This window comes from Sylvia atricapilla, chromosome 13, assembly GCF_009819655.1.
Source record: "Sylvia atricapilla isolate bSylAtr1 chromosome 13, bSylAtr1.pri, whole genome shotgun sequence".
Lineage (NCBI taxonomy): Eukaryota > Metazoa > Chordata > Aves > Passeriformes > Sylviidae > Sylvia > Sylvia atricapilla.
Genome location: NC_089152.1, coordinates 8,413,999 through 8,441,588, shown reverse-complemented (window position 1 = coordinate 8,441,588; position 27,590 = coordinate 8,413,999). Strand labels below are relative to the sequence as shown.

General features: G+C 41.1%; 1 protein-coding gene across 2 annotated transcripts in view; it reads right to left on the bottom strand.

Moving 5' to 3' along the window:
• Window positions 1-25,018, bottom strand: part of ARNT2 (aryl hydrocarbon receptor nuclear translocator 2) — a 93,811-nt gene extending 68,793 nt beyond the window's left edge. For both annotated transcript variants that reach the window (XM_066328331.1, XM_066328332.1), the window contains exons 1-2: window positions 24,961-25,018; window positions 214-325 (exon numbers count right to left, since the gene is read on the bottom strand). In XM_066328331.1, coding sequence (XP_066184428.1) covers window positions 214-325; window positions 24,961-24,991 — 143 coding nt within the window. In that variant the 5' untranslated portion in view covers window positions 24,992-25,018. The remainder of the gene's footprint in view (window positions 1-213; window positions 326-24,960) is intronic.
• Between the last annotated feature and the right edge of the window lie 2,572 nt (window positions 25,019-27,590).

Here is a 27,590-nt window from a genome sequence, read left to right as displayed (position 1 = left end):
GCAAAACAAGTCATACACTTATCAGCAAGTTTGATCTTGCAGGAAGAACAGATGCATTGAAGAGAAAACAAAACATCAGTGACTCACGTCATAATGCAGTTTCCATAAATATAACATTACATAATAAACACACACGTACATACAGGTGCATTTTGAGTTTTACAACACAAGTAATTTCCAGTTTCAGACCTGGGGAAAAAGGAGATGGCTTACCCAGAGCGACGCTTTCCTCCTCTGGAAGGCATGGATCCTGCCATCCTCACTTGTCCACTCGCCATTGGAGCCACCGGCAAGGCCACCGAGCCAGGAATGTCTGATGCCATCTCTGTAGATAGGGCAAGAGGTGGGGGAAATCTCTTTCAATGCATTGCCTTCAACGAGAAACCTCTGCTGATAACATTAGAGACAGGCCCTTCTCCAAACAGAGAAAGCTTTCCTTTTTATTTCTAAGGAAAAGTAAAACTCTCCTACTAAAACCCAGCAGATTCACAGATCCTTTAGAAAAAACCCAGCTAGGTCAACAGACATTACATCGCCTGGGAGACAGAGAGAATTGCAGGTATCTCTGTAATTCCACTGACCTAATGGTTCTCATTTCAAGTCTCAAAGAGGCTGTCAGATGAAGGCCAACAACCTTTTACAACTGTTAAAGTGCCTTGTACAGAAATGCTGAGCTGAATTCCCAAGGCAAATGAAGCTGCAAATCATGGTACCAGGGTACCAAGAAAAATAAAAGTTCAAAAACTCAGTTTGCCAGAGAGGCCAAGAGTTGAGAGCAGAGATGAATTATCAGATGATACTGGGTTTTATTATTTATATTCTGGAGGCATTCAGAGGGCCAGACTGAACTTAGAAGAACTCAAAGGCTTCCTGCATTTCTATGTGGTGTTTTTCAGAGCAGAACTGAGCCCAAAATCCAGGCTGAGATTCATCCCTCTGCCAGGGCTCCAGGTACAGCCACAGGTTAATGAGAACCTCAAAACTTTGATGGGGAAAACTGCAAAAGCTCACCTTATGCAATGGTTTTCAGACTGCTACTGGCAAATACTTCTAAAGTCTATTAATAACAGTTCATTACACTTCAAAAAAGAAAAGTGGAATATGACATATGTATACCCTTTTCTTCTATCCCACTATTAAGCATGGGATTAAGAATGTTTTTCCTCTGTATAACTCTTATAAACTATATGAGCAATTAAAACTTTTTTCTAATGCACATATACTTTATTCACTCTGGAGGCAAAATCTACAGTCAAAACATTTAATTATCTTAAAAGAAAATGCATCTTCCTTCCAACTTCTTTTAAAAAAAGCTTGGCAAGGTATGTGGAAGTACAGCTAAATATAATTACTAATGGAAAGCAAATCTGTTTTAAAAATCCTGCTATTTTTTTCCCAACAGATAAGTATGAAATAACTTCAATTATGGAAACAGGAATCCATGTTCTTTCATTATGTCTGGAGAGCACTTCCATCTCTGCCACACTTTATACACATCCATTATGCAACATTATGCATTTCAAATAATAACATTTTATCTGTTCACTGATTTCATGAATTTCTTCTAGTACATTTAGTTTTATTAACTCCTTTTCAACTAAAAAGCAACAGAGCAGTCCAATATTTTTTAACAAAGTCTGCAAGGCCAAACAATGACACCTATGCCTACACCCCCACAGCACAGAAAGTTGCACGGTGGCTAAAGCTGCAGCTATGTGGAAACACAACATTAATGCACATTAGCATATCTCCAGACAAATAAAAGCATCAGCATGCAAACAACTGGTAAATCACTATTTCCAGAGTAAGTACCCTCAGCTGTCTCATGCCCATAATTCACTCATAATATTCAAACTCATCTCTCATGGATAGAACCGAAGGTCATTTTGGAATGCTCTGCTCACTCCTTTATTAAAGCAGATGGTAAAAACCATAATAAATCTACCTGCAAAGTGTCCCCGTCACTCAGAAATACATTACAGTATAAATCATCAAGGAGATCAGATTTTTTTTAAGCAGTAACTGTAATACAATTTCAGATCATCTCTGAGCAACATTTTAAGAGTAAGAACAATACTGTACTGTGATGAGAAACTCTTGCAATCTCATTTTCCTCAATCTAAAGGAAAGGTGATGGAAAAACACGCCAAGGGTTGTATTTGTCTACTTTTAAAAGTCCAAAAGCCAAAACTAATTGTGTAAGGTAACTTTACAGCTCACCAAAAAAAAAAAGAAACCAAGCCTCCTTGCCCTCCTTTATGCACTCCATGCTAAGAGGTGCATCCAAAACAGGTTGAGCAAATCTCATTCTGTAGAGCCCTTGCTCTCACCACTGACAAGCCAGGGAGACCCAGACAGATAGTTTTGATCATTGTCCAATTCAGGTGGTTGTGCATAGGCACAATAAGTTTTTTTTCTGCTCTTACATTCAGCCTTATATGTATGAAAATACAAGAGGCAAGGGCAGCTAGTGAGATTAACGTAGGAATGGCAAACAGAACTGTATACTTTTATAAGGGGAAAAAAATAAATTTAAGGAATGGCCAAACCAGAGTTTCAGTTATGTCAGTGTCCAAAAAAACATGAAAGAAAACATTTTACAACAGAAAGATCTGCCTATCAGGGTATAAGCTAAAGAGTTACTGTGTAGATATCTTAATTCTACAGAATTGCACACCAAAGACAGTGCAATAGAGAAAGTAACTTCTCAGACAAATCAGCATTCAGATATGTGTTCAACGTCCTGAGAGAATGAAATCAAGCTCATTGTGCTGACTGCTCTAAAAAGAAGTCTTCAAAAATTTCCATTTCTGAAACATGAGCAAAAGAAGAAAAACAAAAATTATCAGGGGACACATTGACACTCATCCACATGAAAGCTCAGCTAAGAGGGAGGAAAGGCTCAGGCCCTTCAAATCACAAGAGTTTCCATTCCGCAGCAGTGTGGTGAAGCTGTGACAGACCTGCACATGTGGTAGTGTGTAAGACACTCGATTTACCCTTCCATTTCAGAGACATCACCCCTGGTGTGAGCCACTGCAGCTCTCCTGAGGTGCTCGAGGTGCACATCCACTGCTGACAGAAGCAGTCAGCTTCCCAGGCTCTCTCCCAACACAACAGGATTAAGAGTTCTGCAGGTGGAGAAACCAAGAGGCTTTCTTCCAAACCACACAGCAAAGCAAGCAGCTCTGAGGGCAAGAACACCATGGAGCATGGGACACCCTGACCCTGACCTGGCCAGGGCAGCTCCTCACACACTTTCTTGGTGTACCAACAGTGACACCAGAGCACAACAGGACGGCTTCAGGGACAGAGCTGACAAAGGGCTCTCAGTGCTCAGCTGCAGCCAGCTGGGTGTCAGAAGCTTTATCCAAGCTGGTGGCCATACAGCAATGTAAACAATAGATTGTGGCTGTAATGACTTAACTCACATGAGATGAAGGCTGCAAGAACATCTGGACAGAAGGAGGAATGGATCTGAACTGCTTCCCAAATTACTTTCATCTCTACTCATTCATGAGAATATAAAAAAGAAGCAGATCTCGGTGATATTTCTATATTTATAAAATATGTCTGGTGAGAAAAGTAAAAATATTGACATGTTATCTCAAAAACAAGGGCCAACCTGGGAAGGCAGAGCCAAAAGCAAAAACCAGCTGCTTCTCCGACTAAACACCTGTGAAGTTACCTGTCTATGTATGCTCTGGAAAGAAAACAAGAGAGAGAAGAAAAATGACACTCATGAACTTGAGTCTCAGACAGAAATACTGTGGTAGAAAATAATTCCAAGGAGCCTATCTGTATAAACAAAACAAAAGAAAGGAGAATGCATCAGACACAGACCAAAAGACAAAAATAACATAAGATAGTCTTAAGACTGTATAGTTACATAAATTTAGAGTAGTCCCAGTTACTCTGTTGGAGCATAACTTAGTATGGAAGCCCAGACCTGCAACATCAAGTTGGTTACAGATATATTAAAACAAAACAAAAAGGCATGTTAGGTCAACAACCACAAAGATCATGTTTTCAGGCTTCTCTAAACCCACGTCTAGGTACACATTAACACTGATGTTCACAGAAGTGCAACAAGTGTTAGGAAGCAAAGTGTTCTCTTTCTGAGGTTCAATGTTCAAAGACACGACTCCCCTTTTGCCAATGGAAATAAAAGAAGTGTTGCTTACTCTACCCAAAATTAAAACATGAACATGAGGGTCTAATTCTCAGGAACTGAAACAAGGTCAAGCTGAACATTCATGAAAATCATCTGTAGCCATCAAGGCAGCGTTCTGAGCAAATTGCTTTAAAATCTTTAAAAGGTGTTTCTTAGTGTCAAATAGAAATAATTTTTTTTGCTCAAAAAATGCGTGCAGTATTTCATCTGGAGGTTAGAGAGTTCCTAGAGATCTGCCAAAGAACACAGAAATGTTATTAGAACAAAACCCAGCACATCACTCACAACCTTTAGAGAACATTCCTCCAGTTGGACAACGTTTAACAGCTCTTGTCTTATCACTGTCATGTCTGGGAGCAGGCCAGATCCTGCCACTAATATTTATATTTATCTTGGGGATCCCTGAGGAGCCACATTAATCCAGGAATGAAGTAAAAGCAGAATTAGTCCCTCCATTTCTGTCCAGACTTAATTTCACTGCTGAACATTCAAAGTTTGGACATTACACTTTTACTTCAGTGCCACATTTAGGTCAACCCCAAAATATTCACGGATGTTTCTGAAATAAAAGATCATCTGCAAACACACATTAAAATACTGGAATAAAATACATTCATTCCCCAAAAATCCACGTTCATCTCAAGCTGTTACATAGATCTGCAAAAGAAATAGCTGCTGTGCATTTCACAAAGCAAAGCACAAAGAGCAAGCTAAATGCTGCACAAGGACACCATGAAAGTGCACAAGAACCCCAACCAGAGCAAGAATTACTGCAAAGTGCAGCATGCCAGGATGAACTTGGACTTCTCTTCATTGCAAGGGAATTATTAACCCACAGCTCTCAAGCCCAAACTTTAAATCTTGAGCCCCACCCCAGATCACTGCCTGAAATGCAGCTCTATCTTGTCTCTGACACCAATTTGTGACTTGCTGAGGCATCCCTCAGAGAAGGGCAGCCCTTTGGCCGTGTATCCTCATAGGGAGCATCACACAGCCCCAGGGATGGTGGCCCCTGCTCTGCTCCTCTCCACAAACCACAGCCATGCATCCTGCTGGGAAGCTTTGAAATGCTGGGCATGACAAGACTTTCTAAGTCCATCTTACAAAAGGTCCTGTTAAATACACTATTTTCAGCCACTCGAGCTATATCCCCCTCGCCTAAATGCAGCAGACATGGACAGGGCCAGGTTTAAACCCAAAGCCTACTGGAGAAATGGTTTTGCCAACTCCCAGAGACTTTGAATCCCTGACATTAGCTGTGAGGACCAGTTCCAGGTTTGCTATTCCATGTCAGGTACCACGGAGCATGCTCTCCACAGGGCTCCTTTATCCTTCAGCATCTACTGTAACAAACTAAAGTCAGACACCAACATCTGACTAAACGAGAGGAAATTCTACTTCTATCAATACAAATGCAAGAGATTTCCAGCCACTAATCCATAGAATGGCTGACATGTCAATCACCTCCAAGTAAATGTGGATCTAAGGCTACACACCGAATTAGGAACATGCCCAATTCCATCAACAGCATCATACACAGTGATTTCAACATGCTATTTTAAATATTCTAAGAAAGCAGATTTCAAAAACTTCTTTAGAAACTGTATTTTTCACTACCCTGAAGTCATACGGGAGTTAGATGCATCTCAGCTAAATGGTTTTGATTGCAGTCAATTGCAAGGGGGATTTTCTGCCTAGCACAGAGACATTTAAGAATAAACTATATCATAGCACTTACTTTAGAATATGCCAACAAAAATACAAAGCCATCATGTAGTCAAAAATATTTCACAGAAACAGTAATGCTAAAAATCTAGCTGTATATTCAGTCATTGCTTTTCCGTGTTAACTACAGAGATTATAAAACAGAGCTCACTCTCAAAGAATATAAAAAAACCCCCGTTTTTCATTGTTCCTGATAACTCTGTTAATACTGTTTTACTTGCATTCCGTTGCCAGACACTTTAAATAGACTCTACATCAAAAACATCTACTGTACAGAGAGGAGATGCAGAAAAGCAAAAACATTCCTTGCCATGCTCTCGACAGAATTACGATTACAAATAAATCACAAAATACAAGAAATCCCACCTTTTAGGAAGACTCTTACAAAGATGCTATTTCTTTCCTGTGAACAAAACCTTCTTGGAGAGAAATTTTATCCGCATATAAGAAGAGTCAGAAACCTCTGGGAAGAAATGTAGCAGCATTGGTATTCTGCTCAGAAAATGTCATCACAGATCTGTTTACCTTAACTGTGGACCATGATTCAGCCGGTGACAACCGTCTTGCATACTGATCAATTTATTTGCAGCAAAATTACTAACATTTTCTACTTTAACCATTTAGGTTCCGGAAAGAACTACTAAGACAGGAATAATATAAAAATCTTAATTAGCTAAAAACATTCCCCTCCACCACAATTCTCTGTGCTTTGGGATGTGTGCGGGGAGCCCACCCCTAATCTTGAAGATAAATTAGGGCATGTGGTGAGCAGTTACTAGAGAAACGTTCTCTTTTTCAAAATGAAGATCAGAGCTTTATCCTCTGCCTGCATCACAGGTGAATGTTAAGCACACTTGAAGGGGGGGAGATGATGAGATTGAGCTGCTCAGTTGAAGGGGCACTGTCTGTTCAGCAGAGACTGGGACGAGGCATTTAAGAGTGGCCTAACTGGTGTTCTAGAGGCCAAATCCAGTTGCCTCTCTCCCTGCCTTCTGTGCTGTGACTGGTGGAGATGCGACAGTCAGTGATACTCATCAGAGGTATCTACCATATGCCCCACCAGCAGACTGCAAGAGCAAGTTTTCAAGTCAAAGAGGTGAAAGAAACCCTCTAAGGTGCCTCCAGACCTGACTGTTGTGTTCACACAAACCATCCCTGGGATGCCCTGGGATCTCACTGCAATCCACGCCCTTTTGTGTGCCCCATAGTTCAACACCATCATCTGGATGTGCAAAAGGTGGGAAGCAGACAAAAAATTGGTAGCAAACTGTGAGAAAAGAGAGTTTTGGTCGACTTTAGGGGAATTCTTGCGGCAAGTGCTCAGCTTGAGGGACAATGTGAGACCAACCACTGCAGGATGAGCAGCCAGCACTATAAACCAGGATCCTCTGAAGCATCCAAAATTAGATATACCATGCAGAAACCACAGTACCCAAAAACCCCACTGTAGAAACATCAATCTTATGATCTGTAAAACCAAGAAATTATTTCATACATTACTAGGTGATTCTGCATGCTATTTTGACAGTACTTCTTATTTTCATTTCCAATTTTCATGTGAATCACCATATTCATTCCAGTCATGTTGCTAACTCCATTCATCCATACCTACCTGTGGTCAAGGCACAAAGATTTCCAGAGACATCATGGAGTAAGGAAGGGATGTGGACCACATTTCTATTCACAGCCTAAATGACCAACACAACCCATATACAACTGAACCAACTCAGAATGGCCTTTAGCACAGTCCAAAAGAAGACAGCAGTCACACCTCTGCACCTACTGCAGGGAATGTTACAGACTAAAAATTAAACTTGAAGCACAAACAGAAGATGCACTTGGCTACTTAAAGTTAGGCTGGGAAGAAGGGAAAAGGTAGCTGCTTCTTCATTCCTCCTATCTTCCTGACAAATGGCATGGCACCTTATGCCCCTGCATTTTTCCCTGGCTATTTTTCCACTTCTTCATAATGACCTATTCAGCCTCTGACTGAGGTGAACTATTTCATGTACTCTCTTTAATAAGCCAATACATCCAACTGCTGACAAGTCCTGCCAAACTATGACCATTTTCCTGAAAAGAGGTTGCTGAAATTCAAAACAGGAAGCAAAGGTTAAAAAAGAAGCCTTCATGGCTCCTGTTCTGAAAGCATGTCTCTAGTCTTGGAAAACAATAAACCTTCTCAGAATTGAAACAAGGCTTGCATCTGCACTGCAGAATGAACGTGAAAACTGACCTGAACCTAAGCACCTGGCCTGCCTCTAAAATGTGATAATCTTTCCCCCTGCAGAAGTGGGGGCTTCAACTCAAGCAGAAGAGCTCCCAGATCTCCACCATGGTTATGATGGACTGACGCATTGGAAGAAAAGTATTTCTCACATCCAAAGTCTAGAAGTGCATGAAGGAGTGAGCCAGAAGCAAATCCAAGGACCTGGGGTAGACTCATGCTGAAATCACAACCTGAACCTCCAACACTTGGCAAATGTCTCAGATATAAATAGTTACAAGTGGGAAAGTGCACATGCAAATTGGGCAGGGAAGTAGGGCAGCCACTGCAAAAGGCCTGTTTACAGAGGATGAAAATCTGACTTTGAAAGGCTGGTTCAGGACTGATGTAAACATTAATAAAAGAGAGGCAGGTGCTTACTTTACAGGAAGGGTCACAGAAAAACAGCAGACAACAGCAGCAGGACCATTTAAGGTGCTTGAATGTGACACTACCTGGTCTTCAGCCACTGTAGACATGATAATGCAACCATACAACATAATTCCACATTTAATTGTCTCTGCATTCATTTGCCCTGGTTTTATTGGCGTTATTTTGGCTAATATCACTGACATGTGGCAAAAGTACCAAGCAAATCACCAAAAAACAAGGCTCCCCAAACTGTGCATCATTTTAATTTGAAATGAATGGTGATTCTCTCTCCTTCTCTGACATTTTGTATTTGCCAAAAGTAACTGCATAATTATAAGTTATGTGCAAGAAACAGAAGGTAACATTCAATGTTATTTTCCATAATTTTCTCTGACTAGCAGACGTAGCAAACAGCATATATGGCTGTTCTGTTATGTACAACTGCCCACAGCTGACCCATTAATGAACTCACAAAAACTGTGCAAGTACACACCCAGCCTGGGCAAACAAACATGGGGAAAAAATAATAAACTCTCAGGATTTTCTTTCAAGTTTCTCAGAGACAGATCATGCTCACTCAATTAATTCTTCATTTAACAAGTCTCTTTCATTTAGCTTGTTTTGGTTGGCATTCAATTAGAAATTCATGTACAGGACAATTCTTTCCCTTTTAAAACGGAACACTTGCTGCATTTCATCCAGTAAAACATCAGGAGGTAAAGTGGAAGCTTCAAGACCAGCTAAAGCTACACTAAAGCCAGGCACAATAATCCTGAATTAGCCAAAACACCTGCATACAGCCCTATCCACAGGATTATCACTAATTGTTAAAAGGGCCTGGTAAAATTTGTTGCTCAGTAAATAAGCAAAGAGAACAAGTTGAGAGTTGGAAAGTGCAAGTTAAAAAAAATAACCCACACGGCCATACTATCAGCTCTACTGTGATTTCAGTTATGGATGTGTTTTGTCATATCTGCCACCACATTCTTAAGATTTACTGAGATTTGACTTCTGTCTACACAGAAAGAAAAGCCCTCTCATCCAACCACTCCTCATCTCCTGCCTTGCACAGCATCCAGTTTTTGCTGGCCGCTCTCATGACTACATATATAAACATACAGACATCTATATATACACACACACAGATATATGTACACACATATATATATATATATAAACCAGAAGAGTTAAGCCTGGATTCTTTCTCCCTCTGCTTATCCCCTCCTGGGAGTCACCCCAAGCCAGCCCACTCCTCAAAGGCAATGTCAAAGTGTTTCAGCCACTGTCACACCATCCCACAACATCCCCCTTCTCACCTTTCCTACCTTCCCACACCTTTAGTATTTTTCCCAAGCTTTCCTGACAACAATCTCTGGATGCCCCAAACTCCCTATAAAGGGCATCTGTGGATGCCAAAAAAGCTATATAGGTTTTATGTAGAGCCTATGCAAAACTGTGGAAAAGAAATTCACTGAGCTCTATGAATCAAACCTCATGGCTGGCTCAAGAAGTCCTGGAGTCACACGTGGCTGGAGGGTGGGATGGAGCCAGGGGAAGGAAGCAGCACACATGCTTACTCTGAGTTTATACTCCTTCAAGCACCTGCTTTTGGTCAGTGCTAGAAAAGATATGCTGGGCTTGAAAATTTTTACTTTCAGGACAACATAGCATTTTATTGCACCAGGAGCAGCAGACATAGCCTTTCTTAAGTGTTTTTCTTCTAAAAAGATAAGATAGGAAATTAGGCAATTACTGCTATTATTTTATTTCATTAACAATGAAATCAAGCATTTTCCATTGTATGTCCTTGCTCTGGATCACTGATTATTAGTTTCATACCATCACTGCTATTTGTTCTTTCCTAAACTCATCTTGTTTCTTTTCCCTCTTCTATAATCATCAAAAAAATATTTGCAAGCAAATTTCCTTTTATAAATGTAACTGTTTCATGATAAAGAAATAATAACAGCAGTAACTGCTCAATAGTTTATCTGCACTAAGTCATCATTCGAGGCTTCATTTTTGTTCATTCATCTTCAAACTATTTCTTTTAAAATAATATTTCCACAATCTTCTATCAAGTACTCTGGCTTCTTACTATTTATCTAGCAATTATTTTCCAGCAACAGAAGCTAGTTTAGATTTCAAGCATTTTCAGTGTTTGATCACAAATCTATTTAGTTCATGTACAAGTTCAACAGCCAATTTGTGGAAATTATTTGAAGCTGCTATTAAAATACTTGCAATGGCATGCATAAGAAAAAACCTCACTGAGATCAATACTGTGGCTCTGCTGAGTTTACATCATAACAAGATGACGTAAACAAGCGTTCTAAACTCCAATCAATTACATACAACATAGTCAATAGCTGTATAAATGCAAAGGAATAAAGCTAATTGGTAATAAATCTGTCCAGAACATTCACCAAAATGGATTTTAACTAAATGCAGATCAGGGGCAGCCTAGCTTTCCCAGAAATCCAATGCCTTCTCTCAATTATTTCATTTTTTCCTCTCCCCAGAAATGCAGAGAATTCACACGGAAGTCATTGCCAACATCACTTGTACACATTTTCTGTTAATTGCAGAAGAAATCAGCTATTGGATTTCATGAACATGAGAGGCAGTACTTATGACTACAACTTTTGGTTCACATTCAAAGAAATTTGACAATATATTTCTTAAATAACGAGCCGAAATGTTCAAGCGAATTAATAAATTCTTGGTCTCCCCTTACAGTTGTTTCATAAAAATATCCTTGTAACGCATTTTCACGGAGGAAGCGCTGTTCAAAGTTCACAGGTGCAAGCAGTTATACAATTTCTCCTAAATGTAAAAAGTTGAAAATGCACGGAGTTAGCCCAAAGAGACGTGAGATCCTGCCTACAGCAGAGCTTGGGGCAACCACCAGCAGGAATCTCTACTGAGCTTTACTGAGCCAACTCGCCCAGGGGCTGGCAAGGAAGACCACGAAGGCTTTCTACATCCCTTTTCTGAGGAAATAGTGACTGCCAAACTCCACCCCACCAAACCCAGCAGCACTGCCCTGGTGTGGCCACAGGCCACCCTGCAAAGCCACTGACCACACCGGGGTGACAGACCGAGGTCTCTGTGGTGTTCCCACCACACCAAGACATTCACTCCCCATCCCGAGCACAAAGTTCCTGAGCAACACAGTCCAGACAAAGTAAAATGTGGACCACTCTGATTCAAATTATTCCTTGAAAATTACTGACTCGTGTCCTTCAAATGCCTTTATTATTCATTACAAAGATTTTTAAGTGTGCCTCAGAAGGGTATGTTCATTTTAAATTTCATTCAGAACAGCAACTTGCATTACCAAATACTTAATTACCAGTAAATTTACAGTGTCCTTGGGCACTGTTGGGTAATCAGAATGCTATTGTTTTCATTAAACAGCGTTCTATTGATAGCACTAATGACTTCAGTTCTGCTTGATCAACAAGCAAATGATGCTTATTTGATGTTATGATAATTAATTGGCCTTTCAGGTGTTTTCACACCCCAATTCATTATTAAGAATAAGAATTTTTATGTGAAACATCTTAAAAAGAATATCAGTGCTTGTCAAAAACACATTCTAAAAATAGGGTGTGCATTAGTATTTCATCATTTTCTCACGATTTCTAATACAACATTCTCTGCCTAAAAACTGCAGGGAAAAAACCTCTCAAAAACCCAGCCCGAGCCTGAGCATTGTAAATACTCAGTTCATTTTAAGCCTGCCCGAAATTCCTTTAAGTCAAAGGAGATTTTCTCTTTTTTTTTTTTTTTTTTTTTTCTCTAAAGATTGAAGAAAACATTCAATCTCACTTTCTCATTGTAGCAGGAAGGATAAAAAAATATGACTCAAACGGGGTGTACAAGAGAACAGGCTGCTCGTGTGCCCCAGCCATTAATTCTCAAACCCTTTGCCCAGTTTATGAAATACTGTACTCCAGCCTTCAGACCATGGAATGGGCTATGGATAAGAAAATTCCAGATTCAAATTGAACTGAATCTTGAAAAGCCACCTGAAAAGAGTGCACCAGCCTTCCCACAATGTTCATCCGGCACCTGTCACCAATCTGGATGTGTTCAGTTTAAATTCCCAACAAGGACAACCTTCAGAACATCTTCTGATGTCTTAACTAACACGATACACCAGCCCACACTGGCAGTTACCCTCCCCTTCGCAGATGAGTTTCCCAAACCCTGAATTTTTCTGCACGCAAAAACCCCCTAACATTTCAAATAAAGGTCTCAATGATTTTTCTACTTTTCACTGCCCTTCACTTCACTAAGTGTTTTTCAGATCATTCTTCCTTTTATGTAATTTCACATATTACATGTTTCACGTCTGCAAATAACAAAAAAATAATAGAAGCTCACAAGCTTTGGGGTGCTCAAAGGTAACTGCATTTTCTGTTGTTGTTGTTTTACTTTCTAGAATTTTTCATTCCCAGAAATGTTCTAAATGGCACACCCCAATGTTATGGCAAAAGGGAAACCTTCATGGGCATGTAGAAAATACAAAACACAACAAAGCTCTGCTGCAGAATATTCCTTAATGTTACTTTTAGTTTCCTACACTCCCAAGAATTTGTCATGAATTTTGGAACATCTTTTTTCAGCCTAATTTCTTCCCAGAGCTACTTCCTGAACATATTTCATAAAACTGAACCTCATGCATTCTTTTTAAAATTACCAGTTTTAAAGTAAAAGAAATTGCTGTTTCCATGTAGGCTGTGCTAGACTTTCTGAAATGATCAGCAGTAATAGCCATGGCTCTAACTTGCTTTTTCAGAATTACAGAATATAAGATTTGCTGGATGTTCTACGAGTGAATGACAAAACAAGAAAAAAACCCCAAACATACAACAATAAAGCATTATTTTTCTATGTCCCCATATTCACATTAAACATGATTTGACATCCATTACAAGCCACTTGTTCCCAAAAGCATACAGACAGTTCTGTGCATATATAAAATGCAGAAGTGAAGAATGATACTGAAAAAACCCTCACTGTCAACAAACTGGATGTTTGTCAAAAAACAAGCTGATGTTTGTCTGTAAATATTGACCAAAGTAAGGTTTTAGCTTTGCTATTTGCTGACTGAAGAGCAAGTACACAGGACACACAAGATTAGTCTGAATTCCAAACCTGGCAATCAGGTTCCAGCTAGTACAGGGACCCTACGTGACAAAGCAAACAACCAGTGGCAGCCACATGCATTTACCAAGAAATCACCACAAATACTTTATCCTAACACTTCAACATTAGAAAGAATCATGATTTCATTTCTGAAAATGTATTTACTTCCAAGAACAGCTCACTGATTTGATTTAAAGAGCAGTTTTGAGTTAACCCACTAACCGAATATCCCCATATAATACATTTTCCTACTCTTTAAATTTAACTTGCAAATGCACAATGAACACTTGAAAACTATCTCATAATTTTCACTCAGTGCAACTGTGTTTTTCATATCGTTTGATCACCTTTCTGGTGTATAAGCAATGTACATTTTGCTCTCAATCTTAATACAAACTCTAACTGGATGAGAATAAACTAATGCATTTTCAAAGGCGAATTTAAAAAGCAACCATAAGACAACAAGATATAGGTTGTAAAACCTATATTAATACTTTAAAGCCAGGTGGATTGTTGCTAGTTCAGCACTGAAATAACTATCTTTCATGTGTATATTCTGCCAAGACACTTAAAAAGCACATTATCCAAATATTCTACTTACTCTGTAAAGAAAATACAAATTAATGGTTATCCATGTGCCTGGAATAAATAATAACTGCTGTTTCCAGAGAGAAAGAAGCTGTATATCTTCCTTTTCTCTCTCTGTTTCCTCCCAAAGGGAGGAAAATTTTTTGCTAATCTAACATAAACGTGGTTGAAATAAAAGTCTATTAATAAAACATAATCAATTAATACATCACAATGAAAGACATTCTCTGCTTGTCCCAGCACAGGCATCTTACAAATATGTCATTTTTACAACTGACACGTATGAAAAAAGCATCTCAAATTACGCAGTCTTATAAACAGGACTTGCAAACTGGTGGTAAGATAAATGAAAGCAGAAGTCAGATGACTTAATTGTGGCATGAGAATGTTACTTGTTAGTGATTCAGTAGGAAGCCTGTAGTAAACTTGAACCCTGTCCAGTGTCTGTACCATGAGCCTGCCTTCTTGCCCTGGTCGGTTCTCAGACAGGCAGCAGTCGGCCCGTGATACACGAGCGATGTGCAGCCAGGGGGCAACAGGCAGGAATTCTCCTGCACAGTGACAATTTACTGGTCTCTGAAACCCTTTCTCATAATTACCACATTCATTTTAAATTCAGCAATGACGAAGGAGCATTTCGTCCTCGGGACCATCCTGAAAATCCAAGAGAGGGGCGTAGGCAGAGACACAATGTACCTCGGAGCCAAACTTGGATACCCCATCATTAACCTCCACATGGAACACTCAGAGATGGAGCCAAGGCTCCTCAAACCCTGAGCCATTTACCACATGCATGCCCTTCCCAGAGCAAAGTGAGGATTGGCACACTGCCTGTGTCTCACTCAGCTCTGCCAAGGGCAGAAAGGCCTTTGCACATCAGTAGATGAGGCAGAACCAACCCCTTAATGTCATATCAACCTTTTCATCAAAGTCGTCAGATACTACTTTAGAGAAGGAATAAAGAGGCATGTGCCAGCTTATGAGACTAATGAATAACCTTCCTCCAGCAAAACATAATTCAGCATGAACTCCACGTTACTGTTCTTTCCACCTACTCACACATCTCCAGCTGATAGTACTCAACCAAGATGCCGACAAGTAAAACCACACACCTTTTAATTCAGCTACTGCACACCAGCACTAAGATTTCATTTCACAGTGCCACCCTATAGCTGCCTAACCTCAAACATTTTTCACATATTTATGTGCCTCCTTTTTTAAAAACATGCACGGAACCTGGAGAGAGAAACACAGGTGACAAAAGGGAACACTTTGGAGAGAAAAGATATCGAGACTGGCAGCTTCCTCTAAAACACAAAAGACCATTATGAGCCTCAGTCTCATTTACAGTTCGGAACTGAAGAGTTCTGAAGCAGGAGGAACACACCACTAAAACAAAATATGATTAAGCCTTGAGTCAGGAATCAGTTTGGAAATGTATAATGTTAGCTTATCTGAAGAGTATCAAGATACATTTAAGCAAAAGACTAATACATCTCGGAAAGGCACATGTTTGTTGAGTGCATCAGAAACAGATCAGAGAGGACAGAAAGTCCAGGAACACTCGGGATTATTTTAGAAGAAAAACAATCCAACATCTGTGATCATTCAAGAACCAAGTCTCAAGTATGAATAAACTACAAGAAGCCCAAAGACTCATATACATCCAAGTACTTCACAGTGATCATCAACAACAAAGAGGGAAGAAAAATTCCCTATTGCTGTCTTATTCTGTAACTATCCATAATGGAAATTTTATATTTAATTTTTAAGTGCCAGCAACGGGCTATTTTTGGTAGGGGTTCCATGTAGTCTGATCTAGAACATTTTGTTCTCAGTGAGAATCCAGTTCCAGAGAAATAGTTTCACTTGGACCAACCCTAACTCACAGACAGCAGAGAATCCACAGAAACATTACACATTTTAAGAACTTGTTTTGGAAAACTGTGAAATTTGGATTCTGTAGGCCTCAAGACTTGGCATTTGGGGAAGATTGTTATGCTCATTTAAGACATTCTTAATTCCAGTAGTACACTGTCCCCTTTGCTGAAGATGGAGCTGGAAAGTATTCTTATTTTCCAGTCCTCATAAGAGAGTTTGAAAATGATCCTGTACTTTCCTTAGTGATGGTTCATTTACTTTAATTTCAACAATGAAAATGCACATTTCAAACCTTCACTGGTAAGCAAAAATACACTGCAACTCCTCTTCCCAAAAACTTTACTGCACAACAAATAAATTTACTTTTTTCTTTTTTTCCCTTAAACCAGAAAGATTGCCCGGTTTAAGATTTTCGATGAGAACATAAAAACTTAGCAGAGGAACTCTCATCTCTGAAACACTGAAATCTTGACATAGCTCCAATAATTTCCCATTATATTCCTATACACTGAAAATCTCATTACAATAAAAGGAAGTTTTAATTATACAGCCTTGTTTTCTACTGGTCAAACCATTGCTTATTACAGAAGGTGTAAAACATTTTCACGGTGACACAACTATATGCAGAGGGCCAGGGTATCTCTTAAAGATGCTTAAAAAATTAAATTAAATCCAAGAAAAAACACTGGTGTCCCATATAAAATGACATGAATATGACCCACAGGAGTAGTGAACAGACTGACCACTCTTATCCCAAACTCTCTCACAGGGCAACCTCCATGGACTGATGCTAAATGTCACCTCTCAGTGACAGAGAACACAAGAATTGATCATTTCAAACTAAGCTTTCCTAGCTATCACTACTCTAAGTGTTTAAAGCTGGGCTCAAAATTGAACTAGGAACTTTGCTAGCAACTTCACTGGACACAAGACAATGGAAATCCAGCTCAGCCACGGCCTGGCAGTACTAACAGCAACACAAGTTTTTGCTCAGGGAAGGATGAAACATGAGGCAGAGGGCAGTGATACACAGTAGCCAGTGCCGTTTAATAGCTAATTTTATGGCCATAATCCACTTCCCACAGCTCCTATTACAATCAGCACCTCATTTCAGGGGCTGACTTGTGCCACCTGAGAGGATCACTGTGTGCTGGGCTGATTAACCACTTTGCAGAAGTGGCAGAAGCTCAGCAAATTAAAATACCAGCCTCATACTCACACAATGTGGCTGCCTGGCCCTCTTCAGGACACTACAGGATGACCTGGAGATGTACCAGACACAGCCTGTTTTCACTTATTGCAATAGCATGTGCAGACTGGGGAAGGAACTCTGCAAAGCACAGTCCAGAAAACAGGAGACAATCTCTGTTCGCAGAAGAATTAAACAGTAAATTGAGTAAGAACTGAGACTACTGCTGTGATCTATTCATAAGTTACTTTAACTCGTCTTGCATTCAAAATAATCAGTTCTATCCCAAGTTCTACAAGCATTTCCAGTTCACTTCAAATTTTCCATCCAGATATTAAAAGCAATACAGTTTTAAAATATATGCACTTCAAGGGCATTTAACAGCAGCCAGATGTCCACCTACCTTCACTAATAGAAACAGCCAGCAGTAACAAGTTCCTAAAATTACCTACCTGTATGGAATTGTGGTCTGGGTTAGTACTAGGAAAGTATTAGAGACCATTTTTCAAACTCAGGCCTGCAGGTACCTCAGAAACAGGTTTTGCTTTTACCTCTGAGGAATACAAATATGCAGTGTTTTTGTTCTTTGCAGCTCAGTGATTTACTGGCATGCCTCTTCCCATAAAATATTTGCATATATCTGAGAGTCAAACTGTTCTGATACATTCTGTGTTTGCCAGGAAGTGAACGCTTCAGTTCAGTGTAACTGAACATTTAAAGAACGACAGGCACCAGGACAAATGGCAGCATAATTAACATACCAATGAAGAGCCAGTTGTTAATTACTATCCATTTTAGGCATTTTGTATGAGCGACTTACCTGAAAAGCCTTTCCATCTGCACGCTGGCAAAGCCAGTAATAAACAATTCAACACCCCTTGTGCTTGATTAGAGAAAAAAACTACAATTATTTTATATTATTCCACTTGTCACATGCAGTTGACATTTAGATGAGGAAAAACCTGCAGCAGCCCAGATCTAAGCATTTGAAATGAATACTGTGAGCTGTCCTTGAACAAAACAACACCACACATATGCAGGGCAGATGCAAGCTAACAGAGGCTTCTAACTTGACCCAGCTGACCACAGTAGGAAGGCAGCACAGTCAGTACTTGGAACAGAAAAAGTGACACTTTTCTCTAAGGGGGACTTCAGATGCTCCCTACAGAATGGCATCTGAATTTATAAGCTGTTGAAAGACTTGGGAGTAGCACCAGCACAATGCCAGGATTCATTTACATTTCAACAACACTGAGAAGTCAGCACAAAGCTCAGCACAGAGAAAATACAGTAGTTACAGGAGTTGTGAGAAAGGTAGAGACACTCGAGTGTGAAAAGCAGGATTGAAAGCACAGGACAGAAATACCAAAGATAAGCAAAATGGAAACAAACGATGACAGAAAAAAGAAAGAGAGGAAGCAGAACGTTTAGAAACATTCATCAATATGTAGGGTATCCAAAAGAAAGGATTTCTCTTTCTCCCTGTGCAGATGGCTTTGCTCAAGGAAGGTCAGCGTGCTTTGGGTACAAAAAAAAAAGGAAATTACATCTATCTTGAAAACAGCCTCTAATTCGTTACACATCGCGTGACTACGGCCACTAATTCATGCCAACAGTAAAAGTGAGATCCATTTGAAATTTGGACTATCCAAAATAAACCCTGAATCAGCTCTCGCTAAAAAATTGTCATTCTCCCATTTCATCCTGCCTTTCCAAACCATGTAATTTCTGCACATTGAAGGCCAGATCTTGCCAAAATCCTGTAACATTTTGTGACAAAGTAGTTCTCTGAATAGACAGAAAAGGGCATGGTCCATGGGACTTTATTCCATCAATTAACTTCCATGTGGATTTTTATTTGAAACAATGGAAGGTGGTGAAGGATTATTTTTCCGAAGTTTTTTCTTTGCATCTATCTCACTTGGGTTATAATCAGAAGGCGAATAAAATGTACAAACGCAGCCTCATAAAATTTTTCTTTCCCTCGCTTGACAGGATGATTGATACAGATGGGGTGACAGGAAATGCTTTAGAGCTGAACAAAGAAAACACTGTTAGCAAGAAGTAAACTGTACCAATGGTTTCTAGAGCAAACACCCACCCACGATCTCTGGAATGTCACATTTTTGCCTGTGTCGTCCAGCAAATGTAAATGTAAATTTCACATGAAATCTGTTGCAGAATGGTGAAGGAGCACCTCTGACTTTGCAGATTTTTTTCCCACATAACCTTTACTGAGCACACCCCAAGAGCCAGAGAAGAAGCTGGGGTTGGTACCTGCACACTTTTGCACCCAGTGGAGCATCTCTGCTCCCCCCAGAGCTGGCGAGACAGAACAGCTCATCCTGAGCTGATTCACCCACCTCTAAACGCTGCTGGCCAGCCAAAGACACTGCTATAGATAGACTGGAAAATCTGCCAGAGATCTACAAGAGCCATGATCTCAATTCCCATCTCTCAAACTCAAGACCCCTCTTTCTTTTTTCTACTGCAGCTTTTAATAACATTGTAATTTCTGCAGGTAGCACTGAATTAACACATTTTCCATTCTTGCTTGTCAGTTATGAAGCAGTAAGCCCCCCAAAATTACTCTGAACGACACACATATCTGATCTTCACAACCATTTAAGCATAATCTCTGAATACATCTTCATAATGACAGCCCCATTTCTGTCCTCTTAATAACAATAATCACTACATCAACAGGGTTATTTTGCCTTGACTATTTTGAAAAGGCTATTTTTTTTTCTTTTCTACCTAATCTCTATTGCAATTTTCCTTACTGCAAAGAAATATCAGCAATACCATATGCTATTACAGAAATCAGCAATATCTCTTTTGTTTTGCATATTTATTAGAGAAATAGGGGAACATTATTCCATTGGAAAAAATATTTGGAATTAAGCACAAGCTATATATGCAAATTTTAAATAACTATTTTGTGACAGAAGAGATGAAATCTTTTGTATGCCCTGTATCTATATATTAGAAATATAAAAATAATGGCATTTCTTCAATGCCAGTTACTGTTCAGTACACAGTCCTGAAGGACAAAACATTACCACGGAACAATTCAAGAGGCACTGGCATCTCATACCACAGTTTGACTGAATTAAGGACCAATTCAGTACAAGAGCTATAAGAATACAAGAAGAAAAAGATCTGCAATGTAAACCTCCCATTAGCTAATGAGTGTTCTCATTTTGAAGCCCTTTTTTTAAACTTTATCTTAGAATGATGACTATTTTTTTGCATACCAGAAACATCAGAGCTCATTATAACCCTCATCACTACAACACTCTGGGATGCTGTTAAATTGATTTTTTAGTTTACTGGATAGTCTGTGTTGTAATGAAGGGTAGAGCAGCAGCAATAAAACACAACTTTTGGGCTTTGAGTTGATAGATTTTGAAATCTGAAACACTGAAGTAGGTTCTTTTTTTTTTTTTAATCATCGATTTTAAAGCTGTTTGAAATCCAAAGAAAAGAATGGCCAGATTGTCAGAAAACCAGTTCATTTTGGGATTATGAACTGGGCAGCATCAAAAAGATTCTTCCACAGCATTTTCCATCTTAGTAACTTCAGCCCAAATGTAGAACTGGGCAACAAATAATTTGCTTCTCAGAATACCTAGTTTAAATAGAAGAATAATTTATCTCCACTACACTGCCAAGTCAAACAAACATATAAAAACCAACACCACCTCCCAGAACCCAATGCACTCACCTAAACCAAGAGCCCAGATGTAGGGCTGACTTACAAGTCTTCACAAATATGACAGGAAATTCACTGTTAACTCATTACAAACTGAAAGTAAAGAGAGCTTGTTTAATATTTCTTTAATATTTTAAAATATTTTAATATATTTTTGATTTTTAAAGTATTTTTTTATACTTTGGATTAGCCATAGGCTGAAAGTACCCCACAGGAGCTGCTGTGGTTGCAGTAGTGATGTCTAAGTTCCAGTAACTCCTTCTCTCACATCACCACACCTCTTTCTACACATTTCTTTTTGAGGACATGTTGCTCTCCGTACCTTTGTTTTTGGGGCTCCTGCTTCAAATGAAATCACTAAAAGGAGCTTTAGGGATTATCTGAACAATTCAGTTACTTTTTTTTTTTTTCAATTAAATATAAAAATACAACCCTAAGGATTCATAAAATCATAAAACCTAGCCAAAAATGCAAACTGTGGGATCTTCCCCCTAAAGTAATTCTAGATAAACTCCAAAATCTCATGATTTCTCTTGACTTGACTTACGAGTTAAGAGGCATTTTGGCAATACATCCATGTGTACTACCTTCCATTCAGGGGTATCCCACTGGGAAGAACTGACAGGATGCCTTTCAGCTCATTTCTCATCACTTGACCACAGCAGAAAGTTGCTGCTCACCCACCAGACTGAACCAGACTGGAATTCAGCACCCAAAACTAGGTGATGTCTCAGGAAAAAAAAAAAAAATCCTGAACTCATGAAGAGTTTTATGTTTTCATCCCACCCTGGCTAATAGAAGAATCCCACTTCATGTATTGCACTCAAGTTAAGTAAAATCTGAAGCCAAAGTAACAATAGTTACGGACAAAGTTTGCATTCCAAAAATAATACATTTAAAACAGACAAGGCACTAAGTTACTTCGCTGCAAGCAGTAATTTACGAAATGCTTGTTACACCTCCACAGTTTTTTTGTTCTTAAATCCCATTTAATATGCCAATCTTATTTCAGGAGGAAATAAATTAACTGTGATGCTTTGTGCCAATGCAGATGAGCTTCCCACACACCTGTATTGTTTCACACTTCAGTTCGTCATCCCGAGTACGAGAAACCAACACAGCACTCCCAACCAGACCCGTTCCGAGGCTGAGCGTGCAGCAAGAGGAAGCAGCTTATCCCACACTGTGCCAGGGTGATGTCCAGCTGCAGCTATGCACAAACACCTCCACCAAAAAGAACTATCAGTGTAGGTCTAACACAGCCCAGTGAGCTCACAGAGCCAGCCTTACTCCCACCACAAATCTGGTCCCTGACACTGCAGCTCCCCTGAGCCTCAGACGGGAAAGGACGCGAACTGCTCCCACTCCTATGAACTTCCCTAAGTGAAACTCACCATTAAAAAAAAGATCAGTGGGAAAAAGGGTGAATCTGCACCTAACACAAGAGAGAAGATGCTGCCACAGAGCAGTGCGTGGTTCTGTAGCAGGAGATCTCACACTGAAAGATCTTCACGTGGTTAGAGAACACCCAGCTTTTCTCTCTCTGCTAATCCCCATTCCACTATCTAGAATATGACTAAAACCACATGTATTTGTATTGTGGTAGCTGCAAGTTAATGTCCTGCCTAAATTACCAACTGTTATTAGAACCCAAGACAATTGCTTAATAAAAATTTAATCATATTGTAATTTCTAATCATCATTAAAAAGGCTTAACAAGTTAATCTTCTATTGTGCTCCCCTAACATTGCAGATCAGAAAGTCAACTGGTGCAAGGTGGCACAGCTTCACCAATACTAATAGGGCTACTTTCATGTTACTCCAGCTGAGGATCTGTCCCCAAGAGAGAACAACAGGATTAAAATCATTTCCTTACAGATTTTGACTGTTTCTCTGCATTGCTTTGCAGTTACTCATGAAAAAAAAACAACCAAACAAAAAACAACAACAACAAAAAAAAAGTGACAAATTATGGTTTTAAAAAGCCACAGTACAAGTTCAAGTATTTCACACAGCTTTATCTTCTGCTGTCCATGGTACAGCAAAAATGCTACAGACTGAGGGTCTCCTTCCCTCACAGCTCCCCAGTTTGACTTCACCCCAGTGTCTGACGACAACTCTCACGCACAGAAAACGTGGGAGGATCACTAACAGGCAGCAAGTTTGTCTTTCAGCTCAGATCCTCTCCAGCCGCCCAGACAGGAGCAGAAGGATGCTCTGTAACCTCATCCTTGCACAAGGTGATCTTGGTTCACTTCAGGAAACCAACAAGTTTCCTTTTCCTTCCCACGGACCAGCAATCTGTGCTTCGGAGAGTTTGAGGACCACACTGCAAATCAACTTTAACCGTGTCACATGTACAGAGATGCACACAGACATCACACTTGGCTCTTCTTTCCTCTGTTTTTTAATGTTTCCTCCATAATCCCATCACACTCCCTCAATTCACAAAGTGGTCCCAGGAGAACAATGGTGAAGCCCTACTCAGAGCTAGGAGCAGCCCATGCATGTTGTACCTCCTGCAACCACATCTTTTTGTGGGTCCAGCCACAGGCAGGTGGCTACAGAAAGTGGAAAAGGTTGGTGTGAAAGGGGCACTGGGCTCTGCTATAGCTCAGCAGTTTCAGCACTGATCTCTAAGTGGACAGGGCTGTTCCTTCAGTGTGCAGCTTGGAGAGCCAACAGGAGAATGGCAAACCAAACCCAAGTCAAAAAATGCTGTTTGTATCCTCCTGTGCCTGCAAAACTGATTGTAGCTGTGAGTGCACGCAGTGAAACTCTCCTGTTGTTACAGTGCACAACATGGTACCCTGGAAGCTAAATGGTATTAATTTCATCATCTCCCTTGAAATACTGCTTTTCATTTAATATGTATAATTCTGATATTAAAATCTAATCTGACTGACAAATATCAGTTTCTGCTTACTGTATTGGCGCTTACTGAATCAAATTCATTGTTTATATCACAATATTTACTTCCAGTATGACAACTACACTACCAACTACAGCAGGATTTAATCTAATGAACAAGCTTTAAACATGAGTTGGCATTTACTCAAGCAAGCCTTTAATTGTCAGAACTCAACCTCACTTTACAAAAAATGACACAATGCAAGCACATATTAACACAAGTAAAACTGGAATTGACCTTTAATAGCAATATTCTTCCTCAGTACTGAGTCCAGCTCAAGATCCGTTGTCCCGCTTATTTTTAATGTCATATACTTGTTGATCCACATCAAGCTGACCCAAGTACATCTCCAAAATACTACTCTGTCCTTTCATCCAAACTCACTTTATTCCATCACGCAGTGAACAAAACAGATGTTACATCTCACGGACACGTAACAAAACGTCGGGGAATGCCTTCCTTCACGGAAAAATTCAATGGGAGAATGTCTGTAAGTTTCTTTTGCCAATAACTTAAGTACTAACAGCAAACGTTTACTGCATCCTTGGGAAAGAAAACAAACACCGGGCACATGCCGAGGTGCCCTTGGCCAGTTTCAACACCCTGTTTCGGCTTCCCCAGCCGAAATAGAGCCGACAATAGAGCTGACAAACGTAGAGGCGGGGAAAGCCAATGTTCCTGCTGATCCCCAGGGCAGGCGCGGCTCCGCACCGCCCGTCCCCGCTGCTCTGCTGCCCCACGCCCGCCAATGCTTATGCACAACTGTTCGTTCCTGCAGCGCTGCCCCGAGCGCCGCCGTGTCCCGAGGCACCCCGCGGGCTCCCGGCTCCGCCGGCCCGGCTCTGCCCGGCCCCGGGCCCCGCGGGGGCGGCGGCGGGAGCGCCCCGGGGCTGCGGGGACCGCGCCGGGCCGGGCGGGGGGAGCCGGCGGCGGGGGCGTGTTGTGCGGCGGGGCCACTTGGGGCGAGACGGCAGCTACTCACCGGGAGGGTTTACCGCCGCCGGCGTTGCCATCTTGTCTCTGAGAAGAATTAAGACAAATGCAAGAGGGGCGGAGGGATGCTCAGAGCAGCCCGGGGAAGGCGCGGGAGGGGCAGGCAGCCGGCGCCAGGGCGGGCGGGCCGGGCGGCGCGGGGGGGCGGCGGCTGCTCCCGCCCCGGGACCGGCGGCGCTGCCCGCTCCGTGAGGGGCGGCCCAAGATGTCCGATGGCCCCGCGCCGCCTCTGCTCATGCGCCGCGCTCAGTGAGCATGTGCCGGGCGGCCGCACATGTGCGCTGGGCCCGCGGTCGCCGCTGCCCGGCCGGGACCCCCCGCAAGAACCGGCGGGGGCGGCCCCCGACACGGCCCAGCGCCGGCCGTCCCCCTCGGGGCTCGAACCCGCGGCCCCGGGGCGCCAACCGCCTGAGCCGGGGGCAGCCAGCGGAGCCCGCGGGCCGTGGGGCTGTGGGTGGGTGCGGCCCAACGCCCCCAAACCCGGCGGGGAAATGGGGCGGTGTCCGTGACCTGTGGTACTGAGCGGGAACCTTGGGGTGCTCTGCATCACCCTTAAATGAGGGAGAAGATCGGGGTGCTGTCCATGACCTCTGGTACTGAGCGGGATCTTGGGGTGCTCTGCATCGCCATTAAACTGAGAGAGAAGATCGGGGTGCTGTCCGTGACCTGTGGTACTGAGCGGGATCTTGGGGTGCTCTGTATCACCCTTTAACGTGTGTGAAATACTGGAGGAAAAAAAGAAGAATTTTGATGGCTTTGTCATCCCCCTGGAATGCCTCAAAAGCCTGTTAATCTTTAAATGCCTGCCCATGGCTGTGCTCAGTTGTCCTGAACAGCCCTGCAGAAGCTGATGGGAACAGTCGAAATGAAAAGTTGCAAATCAATCCCTTGCTTTGCTGAATGAGTAACCTGAACCAGTTTATCCATTAAGATGTAAATTGGCAGAAGGACAGGGAAAGCATGGAGGCTGTGTTTACTCATTTCCTGTAGAGGAGTTTAATCAGAACGGCACTAAATGCTCCTGGTTATCTAGAAAGTTTACTTTATCTTTGATTTATTGTGCTTTTCCCTATCAGATGTGGAGCTGTTTTTCCAAGCGTCTTAGTGCTTTAGTGCCTGCTGATGCTGTAAAGTTTTGGGTACTAAGCAGGCAATCTTAATTCTTATCTCAAGGCGTTTACCTTGAAAATACTAGACTTAATATCAGCAATTTTGTAAATGCAACGTGCTTCTGTTCAGATAAAACATTGTGTTTTGGAGGAATCTTGGTCACAGTTTTTCTAGACCCTTAACTTTCATGAGGAAGGCAAAATTTGGAGCGGCTTACCCTGCTGCAGTGTCATAGCTCAATTCCTTTAAGTTTCTGCAAAGTCTGGTGTTCAGATTGCACAGGTAATGCTGGTCATGAAAGCTTTTTCATGAGCCTCCATAATGCCAGGTTACTTACGTGCATAAAGGTTAAAAGGTCAAATTCCTAATACTCTAATGATAGTAAAATACTTCATAAAGCCAGAATTTATAGCATTAGGCACTTCTGAAGTGTCCTCTGAAGACCTTTACAAGTGTTCAGAGGTTAAACCTTATCTCTCTCTTACCAGAAAAGCACTAATATTTCTTATTTCGTTCCTATTTTAGAGATAAGGAAGCCACCCTATAAAACCAGGAGAGATCTGACAGTGCACTGTCGTAGCTTTAACAGACAGATGGAATAAGTCCTACAAAGACTGAATATAAACCAAGGAAACCACTCAACTGCCTGTGCTGTCCCCTTGTGTGATATCCCGTGAGATGTTAGATTAGCCCAGAAAAAACACATTACAGGGTATTTGATATTATGCTCTGCCTAAATAAGACCTTGGGGCTTAGAATGGAACAAGTTCTGTCAAATCTTCTGTGATTCAGACACAATTATGCAAAATAAAGCTGCTTTTCTTTTTTTGTTTGGTGTGAGCTTTGTTGACACGCTCTGTTCAGTTTCACGCGCGATTTCTTTGTTCGCTTAAATAGATTGAGAAATGAATTGATTTTCTCTCCTCCCCATCTTCTCTATCTTAATAGCCAGTATTAGTGGGGTCTTTCAGAATCCCTGAAACAATCCATAAATGAATGGAATTAGTCTCTGTTTATCTGTAATGTGTTCCTTCCTCGCTATCTTGTCCTGAGCCTTTCCAGATCTGTGGGGAGATCCATAACACTGGCAACTGGAGGGAGAAACCATCTCTGCTCATAAAAAAACTGTGTTCTGGTTATGGTGGAAATGCACTCTCTGTGTTTTAGTTTCACTGTCATTTAAGGAGCACACAGGAAAGCAGGAAATCAATTTAGTTACTGGAGGAATTCATGTTTTGTCAAGTTCATGCTGAGCTATGTACCTTGAAAGCTTAAATCCTACGGGATGGGGCTCCTGACAACAAAAGCAGGGACAGGGCTGGACTCTACCCTGGCACTTGCAGAGGGATTAAGCAGGGCTGTAGCAATATCAAGCACAAAATATGATGGATATGCAAGATAGCAATGTGGAAACTTTCCAGTGCTCCTGCGTCACAACGGGGGGTGCGTCACCATTTTAATAAAATCACAAACGAGTGTTGACATCGTGTGTAGCAACAGGAAAACAAA